Source organism: Colias philodice, chromosome 30, assembly GCF_061535455.1.
Source record: "Colias philodice isolate Cphi_HAF_F1 chromosome 30, ilColPhil1 Martin Lab GWU primary, whole genome shotgun sequence".
Lineage (NCBI taxonomy): Eukaryota > Metazoa > Arthropoda > Insecta > Lepidoptera > Pieridae > Colias > Colias philodice.
In genome coordinates this window covers 3307843-3329398 of record NC_143115.1, presented here as the reverse complement: position 1 = coordinate 3329398, position 21556 = coordinate 3307843, and the positions used below count along the sequence as shown (strand labels likewise).

At 32.7% G+C, this 21556-nt stretch overlaps 2 protein-coding genes across 4 annotated transcripts in view; one reads left to right on the top strand and one right to left on the bottom strand.

Annotated features, from left to right (window-relative positions):
* Positions 1-21556, bottom strand: part of LOC149475457 (uncharacterized) — a 252747-nt gene that overhangs the window by 145811 nt on the left and 85380 nt on the right. The gene's annotated exons all lie outside the window — the stretch shown is intronic.
* dsb (scavenger receptor class B member debris buster) overlaps positions 1-21556 on the top strand; it is a 101440-nt gene that overhangs the window by 76124 nt on the left and 3760 nt on the right. For 2 of the 3 annotated variants that reach the window (XM_089713384.1, XM_089713385.1), the window contains 9 exons: positions 5797-5888; positions 6628-6788; positions 11826-11964; positions 12595-12722; positions 14136-14220; positions 14999-15129; positions 17887-18008; positions 20620-20754; positions 21171-21289. In XM_089713384.1, coding sequence (XP_089569510.1) covers positions 5797-5888; positions 6628-6788; positions 11826-11964; positions 12595-12722; positions 14136-14220; positions 14999-15129; positions 17887-18008; positions 20620-20754; positions 21171-21289 — 1112 coding nt within the window. Of the gene's footprint in view, positions 1-3789; positions 3837-5796; positions 5889-6627; positions 6789-11825; positions 11965-12594; positions 12723-14135; positions 14221-14998; positions 15130-17886; positions 18009-20619; positions 20755-21170; positions 21290-21556 lie in introns of those variants that run through there. The other variant, XM_089713386.1, reaches the window with a different exon arrangement.

Genomic DNA, 21556 nt, shown 5'->3' with positions numbered 1-21556 from the left:
TTTTCTTAATTATCTATTATAACATTTAACTAAGTAATGCATTCGCATTGGGATGAACAATCTGATAAGACAATAATGAGAACGACATATTTACAGGTTCGATTAAAATACAACAGATATTATTGTATACGAATACAATCTATCTAAAATATCTAAATAACTTCTGGGATTTCGGTGTAGATTTACATCCATACACAGAATAGTTTGTGCGCGCCATTATAGAACATGTAAGTATAATAAAATTATTACACAAAAAATACGGATGCGTCGTCCTTTCGCGCTAGGTACTGCAAACTAAGCGTGATCGCAGTACGCGGTCCGCGGGCGGCGCCCGACCCCCCACCAGTTCCCCTCCGTTTCTCTGTGCAAGTACATTCGTCGCCAAACTGTAGGAAATATTGTAATACTGTGATAATATTATAGTAATATCTAAGCTATTTAATTTTAATGAAATACGAATTTAAATCTAAACTGACAAAATATAGTTCTATAACAAATGCATTAAAAATAAAAACAAATACAATAATCATCATTTTTATATACTTACCTAGGTATATATATTTAATGTTTAATAGCTTTTGGGAAAAATGTGATTATTTATATATATTTAAATAAGTGTAGTACTTGTTTAAAACAAAATAAATGTTCGCGGATTTATGCCAAATAAATTCACAATACGTTGTATATTTTAACAGACAAACAGAATTATTCCCACGTTACAATAATAATTTTTTGGACGATTTTACCTGTTTATGAAGTGTTTTTGAGTAGATAATTTAGTGTAACAATGCGTCATTAAAATTGTTATTTTATAATACATAAACTATTTCAATTCTTAATAATGCAATTAATTCACAATGTAGTATTTTAACCAACTGCGTCAGAAAATTGGTATATTCTGGTGTGTATGTATGTACATACACTCACTCACATTTATATTTCTTTGCATTGATGTATGTATTTTACTTTAAGGATGCTTTTCCACAAATAATGTGCGAGGATGAGTAGATTGTTTCTGAGATTAAAGCGTTTAAACAAACAGCTAGCTTTATAATCTTAATATGTATATATAAATCTCGTGTCACAATGTTTGTTCTCAATGGACTCCTAAACCACTTAACCGATTATAATAAAATTCGCACACCATGTGCAATTCGATCCAACTTGAGAGATAGGATAGTTTAAACATATAGGTACCACGGGCGAAGCCGGGGCGGACCACTAGTATTACTATAAATTTGCTCGCTTGTTTCTTTAAAAACAAGATAATATCCTTATTTATAATTCTGTTAAAACAATTTAGTTCTTCACGGAAAACTTAGGTCGGATAGATTAAGGTCACCCATTAAATAGCAGGTCTAATTACTGTTGTTGAAATCATTTGTCAATTATATTAGAGCATTATCTTGCGTAAACTGAAACATTACAACATAAATGTGTTTTTAATTACCTCTTTAGTATAGTGGTTAATGTTAATGTAGAGTGTTGTAGGTTCGATTCCCGGTGATGTGAAAATTAATGTACTCGTAGTTTAAAAAAATCTAAAACACACTGAGATAAACTCTTGAAATTATTGTAGCATGATCAATCATGGATAAAAAACGAGTGGGTTACATACCAACGTACCTACAGATGAAACTAATAAACAAAACAAAATTAATATTATAAATGCGAAAGTAACTCTGTCTGTCTGTCTGTTACTCAATCACACCTAAATTACTGAACCAGTTTGCATGAAATTTGGTATGGAGATATTTTGATACCCGAGAAAGGACATTGGCTACTTTTTATCCCGGGACATAGGATAGGTTTTATCCCGGAAACCACACGGGAACTATGCGGTTTTATCTTTGACTGCGCGGGCGAAGCCGGTGTCGGAAAGCTAGTACTAAATATTTAAAGAAATAACCTATACAATAGTCAAAAGAGAATATAATCTTATCTTAATCTTAATCTTAATCTTAATACTATTATAAAGGCGAAAGTTTGTATGGATGTATGGATGTATGGATGTATGGATGTATGGATGTATGGATGTTTGTTACTCTTTCACGTAAAAACTACTGAACCGATTACAATGAAATTTAGCACACATATAGAGGGTAACTTGGATTAACACATAGGATAGGTTTTATCCCGGAAATCCCACGGGAACGGGAACTATGCGGGTTTTCCTTTGAAAACGCGGGCGAAGCCGCGGGCGGAAATCTAGTACTACATAATATACATTTAACAGTTCGTATGAAATAATCTCAAAAGATTTATTAAAATGAATTAATAAATTAATTCACCAATGTACAGCTACATTATTTCTTAGCGACATAAGTTTTTTCTTTTGTTTTTATCACGGGTCAATCCGGGCGTACTAACTAGTTAAATATATAAGTAATAGTCAATATTATTAACAATGATTCAGTAATATTTATAATTTATTCAAACATATCGATTATTTAAGCAAAAACAACTCATTTATTCACAGTCTAAAGTTTGAAACTATTATTAAAATCACAAAAACATTATTTCGGTGTTGAAAATATTATTATTGGACAAAAAATATGTTTATACATTTATGTTTAAACTATTTGTGATGATTTATTAATGGTGTTATTACTTCCTGGTTTCTAAGAGGTAAATAATAAATAAATAAATAAATATTTCAGGACAATTTTCACGCACGGCACAATCTGATCCCATACTAAGCTTTCGCTCACTATGGAAACCAGATGGCTGATAAACATTCTTAAATAAGTTTTTAATTTTTAAATAAATACTTATATAGATAATTAACACTCACAAACAGAGCAAACATCTATGTTCATCACACAAATATTTGCCCCGGGTGGGAATCGAACCCACGACCTCTGCCTTGGAAGGCAGGGCCACTACCAACCAAGCCAACCGGTCAGTCTATGTCAGTAAATGTACATTTTGATCGTTAAAAGTACCTATAATCTATATACTTACAAGTAGAATCGACTTGTACTTGATCCAAATACGAGTTTTTTCTACTAATCTGCTTTGCGATGCTTTAAAACTGGTTCCATATTTAAACAGATCTTTATATATAAAAATGAATCGCAAAATGTGTTGGTAAGCGCATAACTCGAGAACGGCTGAACCGATTTCGATAATTCTTTTTTTATTATATTCCTTGAAGTACGAGGATGGTTTTTATATAGAGAAAACGTAAACATGTACCACGGGCGAAGCCGGGGCGGACCGCTAGTATTCTATAAAAACATTTCTCGAATTTGCCTAGATATTATTAATACTAGCGGTCCGCCCGGCGTCGCCCGTGGTACATGTTTACGTTTTCTCGCTATAAGAACCATCCTCTTCAAGGAATATTATAAAAAAAGAATTAACGGAATCGGTTCAGCCGTTCTTGAGTTATGCGCTTACCAACAAACTTTGCGATTAATTTTTGTATTATAGATTATGAAAACGCAAAATTTCAGGCGGCTTAAAGGCATCTCATATTATTTTGTTGAATTTGCTCAATTTCAAAGCGCCATCTTGTTTTATTTCGCAGAACTATAGTACTGTCATATATATCTGTCATTAAAGCATAGATAAAATAAATTCTACAATATTTTGTCTTTTTTTAATACTTACGATTATTATTGTTTTAATTTAGATATTTTTTATGTATTTATTAATGTTTATCAATACATATTAATCATATTAATGCACAGATAATATATAAAAATAATTAAATTTTAGGGTACATTTTAATAATATTTTTCAAACTACCTACATTGAAGATAATTTTACAAATATGTATAAACAGTGGCATATGGTGCTAGAACGTGCAAAATGTAATCAGGTTAACTTTAGTAAGTTATATTATTTAACTGTTATATATTAATACTAGCTTATCTCCCCCGGCTTCGCCCGCTTTGTCTAAAACCTAATAAATTATATACCTTCCTCGGGAATCACTGCGTCAATTAAAAAAACCGCATCCAAATCCGTTGCGTAGTTTTAAAGATTTAAGCATACATAGGGACAGAAAAAGCCACTTTGTTTTATACTATGTACCTATCTAGTGATAATTTTTGTGGTGTAGAAAAAAACATATAATATTTTTATTGTATTTAAAAGTATTTTAAAATTTATTCATATACTCTCTGACTGACAGGACATATTTCGAAGATATGGCGAAAATGATAGTTTTTTTTTTTAATTTAGCTATCTGTGATGTGAATGTGCTAATGTGTTAGTGCTAAGAATATGGATGAAAAGTTCTGTGTTTGATTACCATAAAACGTTTAGAGGCAAGTACTATAGAAAATTGTTTTGAAAATGACTTTTGATACATTCTATATGGGAATTCACTATTTATGCATTTTACCGACCACGCAAAAGAAAGTATAATGTTTTTTAAACTATTACGAAGCGTTTATGAGTTTCTTTTTAACTTCCGAGTTGAAACATAAGGGTACAAGGTAATTATGCGACTTTTTACAATTGTAATATAATAAAATTATCATTTATTCTGTTTGTGTGAATCATCTGTGCATTTATTCATGAAATTTTATAATTTATTTATATTACGTACGTAGGTATCATCTGTGATTTTTTATTTAACCACGTTAATTTTAAATAACAATAATTAAAAAAACCTCATGTTTTTAGTTGGTAAAATTATTGCATATTTTTATATCTAGACTAGCGCTCCGCCCTTGCTTCGCCCGTGGTACCTACATGTTTAAACTATCCTATCTCTCAACTTGGATCGAACTGCACATGGTGTGCGAATTTTATTATAATCGGTTAAGTGGTTTAGGCTAGTCCATTGAGGACAAACATTGTGACACGAGATTTATAAATATTAAGATAATTTCTCACAACGTACCATCCTTGCGAATAAATTCACATTGTTCCTTAGTAAATGACGTAAATATCTAGAGGTCATCTAGATTTCATCATTTTAAGGTCTCTGATTAACAGATTAACAAAAATATACGTGCTGACGCCTCTGTTCGGCTACTTTATGAAACCTAGAAGTCCTATGCTGCCCTTGATAGTAAAAAAGACGTAGTAGATATGTTTAGTTTAAGTGATCGAAACGGGAAATCGTTTCCTATTTTCGCTGGATGCACTTTTTTACTGATTCCGGTAATGTATATGTCGCAGGCAAATTGTATTATTTCGCCGTTTACAAAAGCTCGGCATTTTGTAAAATGCTGAGTATTTACTTTTTCCAAGATTCTACAAAACGACGGTCGCGAGCCTATTTCTGTGTAGTTTAAAAACACGAACTTAACTTAACCCACCCCCTTATCCAAACGAAAAATTTATGATTACGAATTCTCGACATATTACAAAATGCCGAGCTTTTGTAAACGGCGAAATAATACAATTTGACTGCGACATAATATTATTATAACGCAAAATTTGGAAAAAGTGTTGATACGTATTTCTTCTTATCGGGGGCTATATGTTTAAAGCCGAAAGAAAACTAAATAATCATCATCATCATCACCAGCCCATATAGTTCCCACTGCCTGGACACGGACCTCGTTTGATGGTACAGGCTATAAAATAAAAATATGGATCAGAAGCATTTTTTATATATTTATTATCAGAAATAACAAATAAAAAATCTTCGAAAAGATAGCAAAATAAAGCCTTAATTAATGTTACTATTTTTCTTTTTCATAATAATTCTAAGGTCAAATATTTTTTCTTAAAAAAATGAACATCGTTTTTTATTTACTTTTAAATTCATTAACGTGCAAAAATGTGACCCCCAGCTGTATAAAAAAATGGAATATTTTTTTTTTGTTCCAGGGCGCCTAGCAGTTATCACCTTCAGTATATGCACAGTCGTACTAGGTGTGGTTCTTTCTTTTGTGCCATGGCTTGATTATATTATATTTAGGGTAAGTTTTTATTATTAATTTGTTACATATTATATAATACATAGAAGATGTTTGAGATCACTGATGTGCGCAATAATAATTATTATCTTCATCAATGCTATAACGTGCAAAATTAATAAAGAAAATTCTGTTTTCATGGAAGAGTCCCTTGCTCCTTGTGGGGTAAAGGACAGATGCATTTTATCCTAATATCCTAATACTATTATAAAGGCGAAAGTTTGTAAGGATGTATGGATGTATGGATGTATGGATGTATGGATGTATGGATGTATGGATGTATGGATGTTTGTTACTCTTTCACGTAAAAACTACTGAACCGATTACAATGAAATTTAGCACACATATAGAGGGTAACTTGGATTAACACATAGGATAGGTTTTATCCCGGAAATCCCACGGGAACGGGAACTATGCGGGTTTTCCTTTGAAAACGCGGGCGAAGCCGCGGGCGGAAATCTAGTATATTATGTTTTACTGATCGATTTTCTTTTGTATTAACTGTGGACATAAATTGTTATAAAAGGAAGATTGATGTTTTAGCTTTGTAATACATTTACATACACTAAACTTTAATAAAACATATAAATTGAATAAATAGTCACTCAATGAATCGCTATAAATTTATACAACATTCATAATCTTTTTCTATTATCTACAGTTCTACACAAATCAGTCCATAAACATTTGACATTGACAGGTGACGTTGACATTTGACAGATGACATTGTTTTTTTTTTCAGGAACTTAGGCTATGGAACGGTTCCGTCAGCTACAGCTATTGGCAGAGGCCAGGCGTGATCCGGCTCACAAAAGTGTATATATTTAATGTAACAAACCCACAGGGGTTTTTGGAAAATGGCGAAAAACCGAAACTGAATGAAGTCGGCCCGTTTGTGTATCGGTAAGTTTTATTTTAGAATAAATTTCATGGTGAGACGGAATTGTAGATCACACAGGGCCAAATTTCTTTGAATTATTACTAAAAAAAATATAGAAACGTCTTTTTATACAAAGAGCAATCTTTTCCAGGCAAGTGAAATTTCCATAAAGGATTTATCAAAATACATATACATATATAGAATTTAACAAACATTCATAGATACTAATTTTATAAAGCTGAAGAGTTTGTTCGTTTGTTTGCTTAAACGTGCTAATCTCAGGAATCACCGGTCCGATTTTAAAAATTCTTTCTCTGGTTAGATAGTCCATTTATCTAGGCTATAGGCTATATATGTATATCATCATGCTAAGACCAATAGGAGCAGAGCAATGCGGGTAAAACAGCGGGGCAGAGCTAGTCAGTTATATGTAATTCGCACAAAGACGGAAAATTAACAATGTGTGAAAATGTGTAAAAATGGAAAACATTGCGAATATTCTCTCGCATATATTGTACATGACCTAAGGTTGACCTCAAAACGTCAGTTTTATAGTTATTATGAAAAGCCTTGGTTTTGAACCACGGATAACGTTTTAATTATGCGATGGTTGAGGCCAATTTTGTTATTGTTTAGTTCCGTTTAGTTTTATACAGGGTGTCCCACTATCGGTATACTAAGCGCGAAAGGACTTGTAGTTTTGCATACACTGATCACATAAAAAATACTTAAATAAATAATTACGTCAATCTTTTTTCCTAAATTTTTCCTTAAAATCCTTGTTTTCTTCTCTGACTTCGCGCAGCTGGCATATACCGCTTCGCTAATGTGAGCATTTTATCGATAAAAACATAATCTTGAAAGATAGCTCACATGCAAAGGTGGCAAAGTTGGGCGGGTTGCTTGTTAGGGGTCTACACATAGTTTTAAGAATTCATCTATTTGAAAAAAAAATGCGTTTGGAATTTTATTAATATTTTTTACGTACTCAGCGTATGCAAAACTATAACCTTCTTTGGGCTTAGTATACCAACGGTGGGACACCCTGTATATTATTTAGATGTGTGATGGATAGAGAGATGAACTATTTAGTTGCTAACAATACAAACGGTCCGCCCCGGGTTCGCCCGTGGTTCATGTTTTCGTTTTCTCTCCATAAGAGACTTAGCGAAATCGGATCCCTTCTCGAGATATATATTATTTTTTATTTGGATAATTTAAAACGTGGTTAAATAATAAAGTTTAAACCCTAATTGACAAGGAAACTGTTTTCCAAGTAAAACTAGGATCGCATAATAATGATAATAGGTAACTTCAACTAAAAAACAATAACCTCTGGTGCAGTCAGTTAAAAAAAATATTACTTATGACGAAAAATTCGGAGGATCTTCAAATAATAATTATTGAATATTTATTAATTACTAGCGGTCCGCCCCGGCTTCGCCCGTGGTACATGTTTACGTTTTCTCTACATAAGAACCATCCTCGTACTTCAAGGAATATAATAAAAAAAGAATTATCGAATGTATCGAAATCGGTTCAGCCGTTCTCGAGTTATGCGCTTACCAACACATTTTGGGATTCATTTTTATATTATAGACTAGCGGTCCGCCCTGGCTTCGCCCGTGGTACATATTTATGTTTTCTCTACATAAGAACCATTCTGGTACTTCAAGGAATATAATAAAAAAAGAATTATCGAAATCGGTCCACCCGTTCTCGAGTTACCAACACATTTTGCGATTCATTTTTATATAATTATAAGATTATTTAAATATTGCCTTATTTACGATGTCATTAACGACTTAAAAACTATAAAATATATTTTGAATTGATTGTAAAAATTAGTCATATCATTATTTACATACATAAATATGCGAATATGTTTTTTTAATATATATTTACATTATCTAAATAACGGTTAATAAATACATATACCTAAAACATAAATTATTATGTAGGAAGTCAACATCAACTGACGCGTCACGTGGAAAATAATTTTATTATTTACCTGTCAATAAAATATTATGTACAAACTAGCTTTCCGCACGCGGCTTCGCCCGCTTTGACTTGTCAATTTATAAACTAAAACCTTCCTCGAGAAGCACTCTCTCTATTCAAAAATCGCATCAAAATCCGTTGGGTAGTTTTAAAGATTTAATATACATAAGGACGAACGGACGCGACAGCTATATTGTTTTATAGTTTATAGTTTATACTATGTAGTGATTCTGTAGTGCTAAATAAGTTAATAAATTATAAGCCGACTGTAATAAATAATTCTTCCTCACGTGTGTCGAGCACACGTGTCAGAAGTGAAACTTCTTTGGCTAGATTCGAAGATACGAAAATCGTCGCCTTACTCCATGACGTGCGGGTATTGCCATGACGCGACCTTGAAATTTTACTCACAACGCGCATAAAGAATTTCTTCAAAATTTAGTCAAAATAAACTATTACCTACTACTAATAGCGTCTAATATTTTAGATTAGCGATAAGCACGTTCAAACAAACAAACTTTTCAGCTCTATGTTCCTTTTTATTTCACCCATTATAACTACAAGAATCAATATTTGTGTATTTAAATACCACATTTAAGAGTATATAAATAAATAAAAGAAAATGCATTTCAATTTTTAAATGTGTATTTTATTTTAATTACAAAAGACAAATACTAATGTATGCTTAATTCCTGAATTTAGAATCACAATAATATTATGTCAACAGCTATTATACACTTGATTTTGCAATTAATTTATTTCATTATTGATTAAACATTTTTGAAACTCAAACATTTATTTATTCAATTTCTTCTAGAAGCACTTTTGAATCGTCATAACCATGCACATTGCACATGTCATAACATATTTTTAACATTTACCACCGATTCGGAAAGCAGTATCTATGGAGAAGAACCGGCAAGAAACTCCATAGTTGCTCTTTTAAAATCGTGTCAATATTACAATTTCATTTTACATAATATGTAACTTATATCTAACTACATAATATGACAAAGAACTGTCCTGTGGTTTTTACGCGACAACCCTCCATGGGTTTTTATCTTCCATATATTCCTTAATGCTGTAATAGGCTCTCTGAACTATTATTTTTTTTACATAATTTTTTAATTTAGCACTACTAAACTCTCATATTTTTATTAACAACAATATAATAATATAATCTATGCCATAAAATATAATAAATGCGAAAATCTGTTACAGGTAGTCTATATGAATAAGTATGTAGTGAAAAAAATCTAAAAACACACTTAAACTCGAGATAATAATTGTATTGTCACCGATCCTTGATAAGTGTACCAAGTTTGAATTAAATCTGTCCGTTTATAGTGGGTCACAATCGAGTCTAAAGGAGTCGGTTACATACAAACATACAGGTGAAGCTAATATACTAATAATGTGTTAAAAAAAAACAAATTTAAATGCCAATTGAATTTGTTTTGTCCATTATGGTTTTATTTTATTTCTTTTTGATAATATTATAGTCTTAGAATATTTATAAAAAAATATGTTAATGTATTGACATTAACATTTATTTTGCACATTAAATTATTAGTTTAAAATGCATATTAATTGAATAAATTATGAATGCACTGAAAATAATTGGATAATAATCTTAAGTGTTAAAAGGAAATCATAATATTTTATTATTTAAAAAAACAGCCATAAATCTTATTGAAAGCGAAACCGAATTGAAACTTTTTTCTGAACTTTGTTTTATTAACGCTTTTATTAGCTTCACCCAATGACTCTATTATACTAGTAGACGCGGCATACGCCAACATCATTGCACTAAAAAACAGCGTAATTAATATATACCTACTTACTAACGCATTATCACCAATACAGTTGTTCTCTCTTTCACTCTCACGCACGAGACATAATACCTGTCTCACTCATGTATTTCGTAATAACAACTGCCGATTAAAATATAAAAAAGAACGTCTAGCCACGACGCTGAAGTTAAACTCGGGCACTTAGCTGAGTTTTTTCTAGCCAAAATAGAGAGCGGGTAACGTATCTAGCTTTTTTATATATCATAGGCTTCACCTGTATGTTTGTATGTAACCGACTCCTTTAGACTCGATTTTCACCCACTTTAAACGGACTGATTTAATTCAAACTTAGTAAAGTTAACATGAATCGGTGTCAATACAATTAAATTTGTTCCTGTGGGAATATCAGTATTAAAAGTATTTTAATTATTTCATCAGCTCTCTTTCAGTGAAAGTCCCGTCAAAATCGATACAAGTAGCCCTAAATCCTAATTACTCCGTATTTTATCAGCTATCTTTCAGTGAAAGTCCCGTCAAAAACGGGCTAGTCATTCCAGAGATTATCTAGAACAAACAGACAAAAAGTAAAGATTTTAGATAAATTGCTATTTTGGTATACCGTGTATATTATATATGTCACGGCTAAAGGTAGGTGAGAACATAAACTTAAGATTAGCCGGCTAAACTTAGGTTTATTTTCGACGAGGTGTTAATGTTAGTTTGTTCTATCTTTAGCCGGCTAAACTTAAGTGTAACCGCAGGCCCGTGGCTAAAAATGTCGGGGTGGGTAGATTTGGTTAGCGCCGGGCCGGTGGAGGGCTTGAGGGGCCCGCACAGTGCCAGAAAACACTCGCCCTGTTCCTTACATGTATTATAGTAACCAAATCTACCCACCCCGACTCAGGGCAGAAAGCTGGTGGCTAGGTTAGGTTAGGTTAGAACTCTTAAGACCCGCACGAGCCGAGCGAGCGCAGCGAGCGTGCTGCGGCAGCAGCCGGCGAAGTGCCAGAAAACACTCGCCCTGTTCCTTACATGTATTATAGTAACCAAATCTACCCACCCCGACATTTTTAGCCACGGGCCTGCGGTTACACTTAAGTTTAGCCGGCTAAAGATAGAACAAACTAACATTAACACCTCGTCGAAAATAAACCTAAGTTTAGCCGGCTAATCTTAAGTTTATGTTCTCACCTACCTTTAGCCGTAACATATACACACCAATTTTAATATTAGTATAGAAGATTTATTTTATTTTGTTTGTTACAGGGAAGACATGGAAAAGGTGAACGTAAAATTTCACGACAACGACACAGTGACGTTCCAACACAATAAGATATTGAGATTCGTTCCCGAGCTATCTGTTGATAAATCGCAGAAACTAGTCGTACCGAATATACCGCTTTTGGTGAGATTTTTGCGTTTGTAGTTTAAACATGCTCATAATTTGTTTCAATTATTACGTAATGTTTTCTGTTTTTAATACAATAATATCATCCTTGGTTATTATTTAGAGATGTTCTGGTTAAGTACACTAGGGCGCGGTCATAATGTGGATGGGTAAATCAATTTAATTTCACATTTTGAAATTCATTTCTACTTATGAAGTTGTATTTGGAATGGTTTTTTAATAAGAATTATTTTATTGCTGTAGAATATAGTGTCATAATGATAAGTGACTACGACTTCTTATTGAAAATGGTGTGGGTTCGATTCCTACTGAAGATTATTATGTGATTATAGCCGCATTTTTATTGTTGTTATATGCCCATGAATTTATAGGAGGTATTATTGTAAATGCTATTCATATCTGTAAACTTACAAATATTGGAAAACTTGTCTCATCTCCCCATTCACAATTTTTTTGTTCCTTGATCACTGACTAATAATAATATACTACGTATACAACCTTGATGCTGTTTTCCTAACCGTTATATTAAATGTATTCTCGGAATCTAAAATATATGTAGTGTAATAAATAAATAAGATATTTTGCTTAGTAATTTGCGATAAATATCAAAATATATTTTTATTCCAGACAGTGACGTCATTTTCCCCCAACATGGCAGGCTTTGTTTTCAATCTACTTGTCTCCGGCCTTACACTAACTTACAGGGAACGAGCCAAACCATTCGTACATGTTACAGCTGAAGAACTTGTTTTTGGGTAAGTATTATTTTTTTTTTAACCGACTTCAAAAAAAGGAGGCTCAATTCGGTCGGTATATTTTTTTATAAGCAAGTACAGATATAGCGAAATTTACACTTATGAAGTTTGTAATAGCGCTCACAGTCGCATAGACCGTTTGTTTTGCAAGGTAGATAATTTATGTATATGAATAATCACTACATAGTATAAAACAAAGTCGCTTTCTCTGTCCCTCAAACTCAAACTCAAATCCTATGTCCTTTTGTATGCTTAAATCTTTGAAACTACGCAACGAATTTTGATGCGGTTTTTTTTAATAGATAGAGTGATTCAAGAGGAAGGTTTAAGTATATAATTTATTAGGTATTAGACAAAGCGGGCGAAGCCGCGGGCGGGTAGCTAGTAATTAATATAAATTATATGGTAGAAAATACGCTAAATCATGAAATTATTGTATTGTCACCGATTCTTGGTAAATGTACAATGCAGTAATTTTAATCTTTGGTTTAAGTTGGAATTAAGTCCGTTTAAAGCACAATAGAGCCTAAAGGAGTCGGTTACAAACATACAGGTGAAGCTATCAAGCTAATAAAATCCTTTAATACAATGTAAAATAACTTATTTCATTTCCTTGTGGTGCTTATGGACAGCGTGGGTGGTTTAATATATTTTGTTTTCTTTCCGATAACATAATAATAACGTTTATTTTGAAGTAAACAATTTTATGGAGGTAAGACTCGTTTTTCAATGAAACACTCGGGGACTGCCGCGGTAAAGCTATTGCATGCTATGCCTTCAAGCCACACCTCCGCGCCCGTCGGAGTGGGGAGCGTGAGGTTTTTTCGTTACGGAATTTCTCGATTCGGTCCCCGCGCTCAAGGCCCGCGATAGAAGCTATGCAATAGCTTAAAACTTTAAGCTTTATAGATGTTTTTATCACATTTTTAAGTTTTATTACCTAGCATCACATGTAATCGGTATGTTATTATGTTGTTATTATGTTGTATGTAACCGACTCCTTTAGACTCGATTTTGACCCACTTTAAACGGACAGATTTAATTCAAACTTCGTACACTTATCAAGGATTGGTGACAAATTACGTTTTTTTGACTGGCCGGTTGGCTTGGTTGGTAGTGACTCTGCCTTCCAAGCCACTGGTCGTGGGTTTGATTCCCACCCGGGGCAAATATTTGTGTGATGAACATAGATGTTTGCTTGTCTGGGTGTTAATTATCTATAAAAGTGTTAATTTAAAATTATAAATTTATGTCTATCAGCCATCTGGGTTCCATAACACAAGCGAAAGCTTGGTATGGGATCAGATCGTGCCGTGTGTGAAAATTGTCTCGATATATTTATTTATTTATTTTTGAATATAAGTATTTTTGTATTAAATGGTTTGGTAAATAAATATTCTATATAATTTTCAGGTATAACGACCCTCTAGTGACTCTGGCTCACTATTTCTACCCGAAGGGCAAACGTCCGAACAGTCAAATGGGTTTGTTGTTAGCGGTAAGTTAATTCTAAAATTTGAATTAAGTATATGATATCTATTAGATTTTTACGTAGTTATTAATAATTTTTAAAAAGAGCCTTCTCAATTCTCCTTTTTTTTACCTTATGTATATTTTTTCGACTGTATATACCTACTGTAAAAACTGATGATTTTTGTATTAATTCAGAATCATTATTTTTGCTTTTAGGGCCGATTTTTCAATCCTTGGATAAAACTTATCCGTCCAATAAAGTATTACACGATAATATTAAAATGTCACGTAAACTGTCAAATACGGGCAATTAGAATACGTTTTTAAAATGGTAGTTTTATACATTATTCGACGAATAAGTTTTATCACAGGATTGAAAAATCAGCCCTTAAGCATTGAAAAATCGGCCCTAAGTAAATATAATATTACCCAGTTGTTTTGCAATGTTAAGTAACATATATCGCACAATCACATTATAACATTGATCTATTTTTTGATAAATTATTAATAAATATCATTTAATCTTACTACTAAAATAATTCTTATAACTGTAAGCTGTATCCCATTGTAGTATTAATTGTACACATTTTGTTGGGTTGCAATCTGTTCGTGAAATTGATGTGGCCTATGGACCCGGCTAGATCGTGACCTGTCATGTGTTTTTAATTTTTAAATAGGTAAATAATCAATTTTGTACCCCAAAACATTACATTAAACATATACGCTGTATAATAAAATACTACTTAAGAAGTGTTTTATACACATAGATGTAACTACAGTTACCAAATAATTGTTTTTTCTAGAGAAACGGTACATTATCCGAAGTGTCCACGATCTATTCAGGACAAGATATGACCAAATTTGGGTATTTGGATAAAATTAATGGTCTGGACCACCTCCCGCATTGGAAGGATAGGCCTTGTAATGATATCAGGTAAGTTTTATTGTTATTTAGTACTTTTTATATAGCAAATATCAGGTAATTATAAGTTTTAAAAAGATAGTATTGATTTAAAAAAGGTATCACTACGTATAGTATAAAACAAAGTCGCTTTCTCTATACCTTTGTATGCTTAAATCTTTAAAACTACGCAGTGTTTCAGGAGTAAGGTTTTAGTATATATCATCATCACTACATAGTATAAAACAAAGTCGCTTTCCCTGTCCCTATGTCCCTATGTCCCTATGTCCCTTTGTACGCTTAAATCTTTGAAACTACGCAACGGATTTTGATGCGGTTTTTTTTAATAGATAGAGTGATTCAAGAGGAAGGTTTATATGTATAATAACATCCATTAAATAGAGGAGAAGTACTGTTATTTTTGAGGTTTCTAATGTGATGTCGTAAAAAATGACATTTTTTCCGCTTATATTGCAAACGCAGGCTGAACCCTACGATTTTTATCAAAATAATGTACTAAGTATTATACACATTGATAAGGTCTACAGAAAAGTCCGCGATGGTATATGTCTATCTCTTATGGATAACCCACAATAACTTTTTTTTGTCATTTCCTTTTTACGACAAATAATAGCTAATTTTCGAAGCGATTTTCACCAATACAGCATTAATCCTTAACCAATTAAATACCTTGAATACATTGTTCATTTAATATAGATCTATATGGCCCTTTACACCGTATGATTTAAGTGAATATTTTCGAAGATATTACAGATTTAAAAATTGCGGGACGTAGCGTTTGCGGCGGTACCGGCCGGCCGCCCGGGTATACATATATGTATATTTTATACCCGTGCGAAGCCGGAGCGGGTCGCTATGTTTTTATATACAACGTTCACAGTTTTTCTGTAGTGTATTTAGTATCAGCATTGCACCCGAGCGAAGCCGGGGCGGGTCGCTAGTAATTTATAAGGTTTTAGACAAAGCGCGCAGAACCGCGGGCGGTTTGCTAGTAAAATATAAAAATAAGACCACCAAAAGTGAAATTAAGTACCTTACATTCTCCATCGTTCATTCTTAATAAAAAAATAACCACTATCCTCAAACAAATAAGAAAACCCATATATTGTTATAACAGGATTTGTCACATAAACATTAGGTGATAAATTTAATTTAATGGGACAACTTATCTCGATCAGAAACCGGGGAAAACCCCTTACAATACAAGTTACTTAATGCTTAATGTAACTTAAACATATTATCATATGTATGTTTATAAGATTTGTTTGTTTTACTCTGTCAGGCAAAAACGGCTTATCGGATTTTGAAAAATTTGGCACAGAGACTATTAGCTGCGCTTCGTGATTCACCCGCGTGGCTCCGCTCGTTGGTCTAAGCGTGATGATAATTATATATAGCCATCCTCGATAAATGGGCTATCTAACACCGAAATATTTTTTCAAATCAGACCAGTAGTTCCTGAGATTAGCGCGTTCAAACAAACAAACAAATTAAACTTTCATCATCAGAGCATGGATTATGTGAAGTTTGTATAATAGGTTTAGAAAAATATGATCATGTTACGGATTTTTATATTTTCAAAACCTAAATTACGACGAGTCGATTTACAAAAATATTATAATTTTCGTTACTTCTCTTATCATAATCAAATATTTTATTATGAAGTAAAAAGGTTGCGGAAGCGAACTTCCTCTGTTTGTCTCAATTTGTTTATTTTCCTCGTGTATTATTTATTTAAGATAACCTTAAAGGTTTCAATGAACATCCTCTTGTATTTTATTGTACTGAAATCAAATTATACACCACTAGCGCTGTGCCCCGGCTTCGCTCGTGGTACATAGCTTGTGAATCGCTTACCTACTACAATGGATACCAAGATACCAAGGATGGAAAAATTTCTGATATCGGTCCAGTAATTTAAGAGAGTAGCGCGTTCAAACAAAGAAAAAAGTCTTTAACTTTATATTATTGAAGCATAGATATTCATATGTCCTAATTAAAAATAGCCGTTGTCTTTGTCTACAATCTACATAATGGTGAAAATCGTTTTGTTGTATTATTATTATTTTATATAGAATCCTACTAATATCTTAATACTATTATAAAGGCGAAAGTTTGTATGGATGTTTGTTACTCTTTCACGTAAAAACTACTGAACCGATTACAATGAAATTTAACACACATATAGAGGGTAACTTGGATTAACACATAAGATAGGTTTTATCTCGTAAATCCCACGGGAACGGGAACTATGCGGGTTTTTTGAAAACATGGGCGAAGCCGCGGGCAAAAAGTTAGTATAGTTATATAGGTATTAATGCCTACAGATATCTGTATTAAATCTTTAAAATTTTGAAGAAGAAGATTAATTAATGTATATAGACGAGTAAATGTAAATCCTAGTGCAGATTCTCTGTCTTAAATATCGGAATTATAAATTACTAGCTGCTCCGCGCGGTTTCACCCCCGTGGCTCCACTCCTGTTGCCCGTAGCGTGATGAAATATAGCCTATAACCTTCCTCGATAAATGGGCTATCTAACACTGAAAGAATTTTTCAAATCGGACCAGTAGTTCCCGAGATTAGTGCGTTCAAACAAACAAACAAACAAACAAACTCTTTAGCTTTATAATATTAGTATAGATAGGTTAGTTTAAAACAGAATAAGTTGTAGGTACTTTCTACTAATAAGTACTTAAGACTTATGAAACTAATTACTTACCTAGATATTTTAAATTAATAATACCTAATATTATTATATGTTTTCAGGGCATCAGAAGGATCTTTCTTCCCTCCGAGGTCTATCACAAAAGCAGATATAGTTTATATTTACGACAAGGATCTTTGCAGAATACTACCGATGAAATATAGAAAGGATGTCTATAAAAATGGTAAGTTTTAAAATAATATTTTACGGATAAATAATAATAGAGTAATAGCTAATCGTGTAATCATTTTAAATTATCTAAATTTTAATTTTCATACTTTGATCACCATGAAAATCCATACTAATATTATAAATGCTAAAGTAACTCTGTCTGTCTGTTACTCAATCACGCCTAAACTACTGAATCAATTTTCATGAAATTTGGTATGGAGATATTTTGATACCCGAGAAAGGACATAGGCTTTTTATCCCGGGAGAGTGACGCAATCCCGGAAATCCCACGGGAACGGGAACTATGCGGGTTTTTCTTTGACTGCGCGGGCGAAGCCGCGGGCGGGAACCTAGTATTATTATAGATGCGAAAGTAACTCTGTCTGTCTGTTACTCAATCACGCCTAAACTACTGAACCAATTTTCATGAAATTTAGTATGGAGATATTTTGATACCCGAGAAATGACATAGGCTACTTTTTATCCCGGGAAAGTGACGCAATCCCGGAAATCCCACGGGAATGGGAACTATGCGGGTTTTTCTTTGACTGCGCGGGTGAAGCCGCGGGCGGAAACCTAGTTTAATATAAGTAATACTTAGTAGGAAGTAAATTTTAAAACGAAAGACCATAATTTTTGTAATTTCTCTATTAATTTAAATATTCTTTAAATATTATATTTTTAATAGATATTATTAGCTTTGGTTAAGGGCCGGCGCCCACTGCCGGCACGGCACGGCATGGCACGGCAGAGCATCCCGCGGCGTGCAATGGCATCCCGCGGCATGCCGTGGCATCCTGCTAAAAGCCCCACTAATGCTGCATAAGTTTCAACCTTATTTCAACTAGCTAGCAATCATAATTCCTCGACCCCAAAGCAAGACACGTCATGCCGCCGCATCCTGCGGCGTGCCGCGTCATGCTGCAGCATCCTGCGACACGCGGCATCGTGGCATCGAAATAAAGTAACTTGAATTCTAAACTGATTGAAATAAGATTCAAAATAACTTCATTAGTAATAAAATCCTCTGCCCTGCCATGCCACGCCGTGCCGGCAGTGGGCGCCGGCCCTTAGGCTTTGATATGTTATAAAATGTTACGAAATATTTTTTATGCATTTTGTTTCTGTGTTCTGTGAATATTGTGTATTTAGTGTAATATTTATTTTAATTATACCAGTAATTTTGTAATACATTTTTTTTCATGTTCATAATTATAATAATGTATGTTATGAATCATTATTTACCTAATTTAAATATTATTAAAATTACTTTAAATTTTGAAGCGTAAAATTACGAATTCGTGTTATAAATAATATTTTTGCATATCAATTATTTATTTATATAATAATCTTAATATTCATCTATATAACTTTAATCCAATTCTACAAAATAATCTACGAGGTAAATGTTAATTGCGGGTTAAGTAGCTCAAGGCGCGGTCACTATATTGATGGGTGACCGCTTAGTACTAATATTTTTTTGAAGTGAAACTTCTTTAGACGCGTTGAAAGTAAAATTTCAAGGTCGCGTCATGGCAATACCGTCACGTCATGGAGTAAGGCGACGATTTTGGTATCTTTGAATCTTGCCAAAGAAGTTTCACCTTGACACGATGTTGATGATGATGACGATATGTTGTTGTTTTTGTTGATAATTATTGTTGTTGTCTATACTTAATATTATAAAGCTAAAAAGTTTGTTTGTTTGAACGCGCTAATCTCAGGAACTTTTGGTCCGATTTGAAAATTTCTTTCGGTGTTAGATAGCCCATTTAAGGGGGCGCATAAAGCAAAATAACCAATCTTCTATTAGATGATACGTGTAATATGCAAGACCAAATCTAAAAAATAAAATATATATCAAACTAGATGATATGTTCAACGATTCTGTTTAATCAAAAACATAAAATATTAAAATTGACTCGATAAAAAAAAATCACCAAGTTAGCTCTAATTTTCACACTTTTACGTTTTCTACTTGACATGGTAATACTTATTATGATTTTTTTTTCATAAACAATTATATTAAAACATTTGCAAGATATTTGTCAGAGCATTTTGTGTAATTACTTTTAGTTTTGGTTTTATCTGCGATAAACCACTTTTATCGTGACAAAATCAAACGTTTATCTCGAGAAAAAAAGGCGCCAAAAGTGGTTTATCGCAGATAAAACCAAAACTAAAAGTAATTACACAAAATGCTCTGACAAATATCTTGCAAATGTTTTAATATAATTGTTTATGAAAAAAAAATCATAATAAGTATTACCATGTCAAGTAGAAAACGTAAAAGTGTGAAAATTAGAGTTAGCTCTAATTTTCACACTTTTACGTTGGTGATTTTTTTTTATCGAGTCAATTTTAATATTTTATGTTTTTGATTAAACAGAATCGTTGAACAATGAACATATCATCTAGTTTGATATATATTTTATTTTTTAGATTTGGTCTTGCATATTACACGTATCATCTAATAGAAGATTGGTTATTTTGCTTTATGCGCCCCCTTAACGAGGAAGGCTATAGGCTATATATCATCACGCTAAGACCAACAGGAGCTGAGCGCTGCGGGTAAAGCCACGAGACACAGCTAGTTAATAATAATAATGATGTATAATTTCCAGGTATCCAAGTAGGTCTATACACACCACCGGAATCAACGCTAGAAAATGCAGAAGTCAATCCCGAAAACAAATGTTTTTGTGAAACAGAGAAATGTCCTCCTAGAGGCTTGCAGAATATCAGTCCTTGTCAATATAGTAAGTGGATTTTTATTATTTTGTAGAAAATTGAAATTAATTATTATTGAGAAGATATGAAAATGCATAATCCTATTACTTATTGTTGCCAGAAATAAGATATTTTTTTGCTACTTAATACTTGTATAATTATGGAGGCATTGAATGATTAGATATGTTAATTAAGTACTTATTTTACTCAATATAACACAAGAACGGCTGAACGTATTTTAATGTTTCGTTCATTTGTTTCCTCTCAGATTGATATAAATATATTTTAAAATTACAAGATTCAAATAAGCATTTTTAGTATAAAAATTCATAATTATTAGTTATTGTGCTAACAGTTTGTAGTTGGATAACATTAAAAACTTTTATATCTGTTAACTTAAATGTTATTTTTGTAGTTTACTCATAAAAATGTCCAATAATTTCAGATGCTCCAGTATATCTTTCATACCCACACTTCTATGACGCTGATCCATCTCTACTCAAAGATTTTGAAGGCTTGAAACCCGAAAAGGAAAAACATGAATCATATTTTTTGATACAACCGGTAAGATTTTTAAAGATATTATATTCTTAAATAATAACGTCATGACATCCTTGTGTTTAAAGATATAGTCAATATATCTTCTTCTTCTTATATATAAAATTCTCGTGTCACAATGTTAGTCTGCATACTCCTCCGAAACGAGTGGACCGATTCTCATGAAATTTTCTGTGCATATCGGGTAAGTCTGAGAATCGGCCAACATCTATTTTTCATATGTACCACGGGCGAAGCCGGGGCGGACCGCTAGTAATAATATAATAATTATTT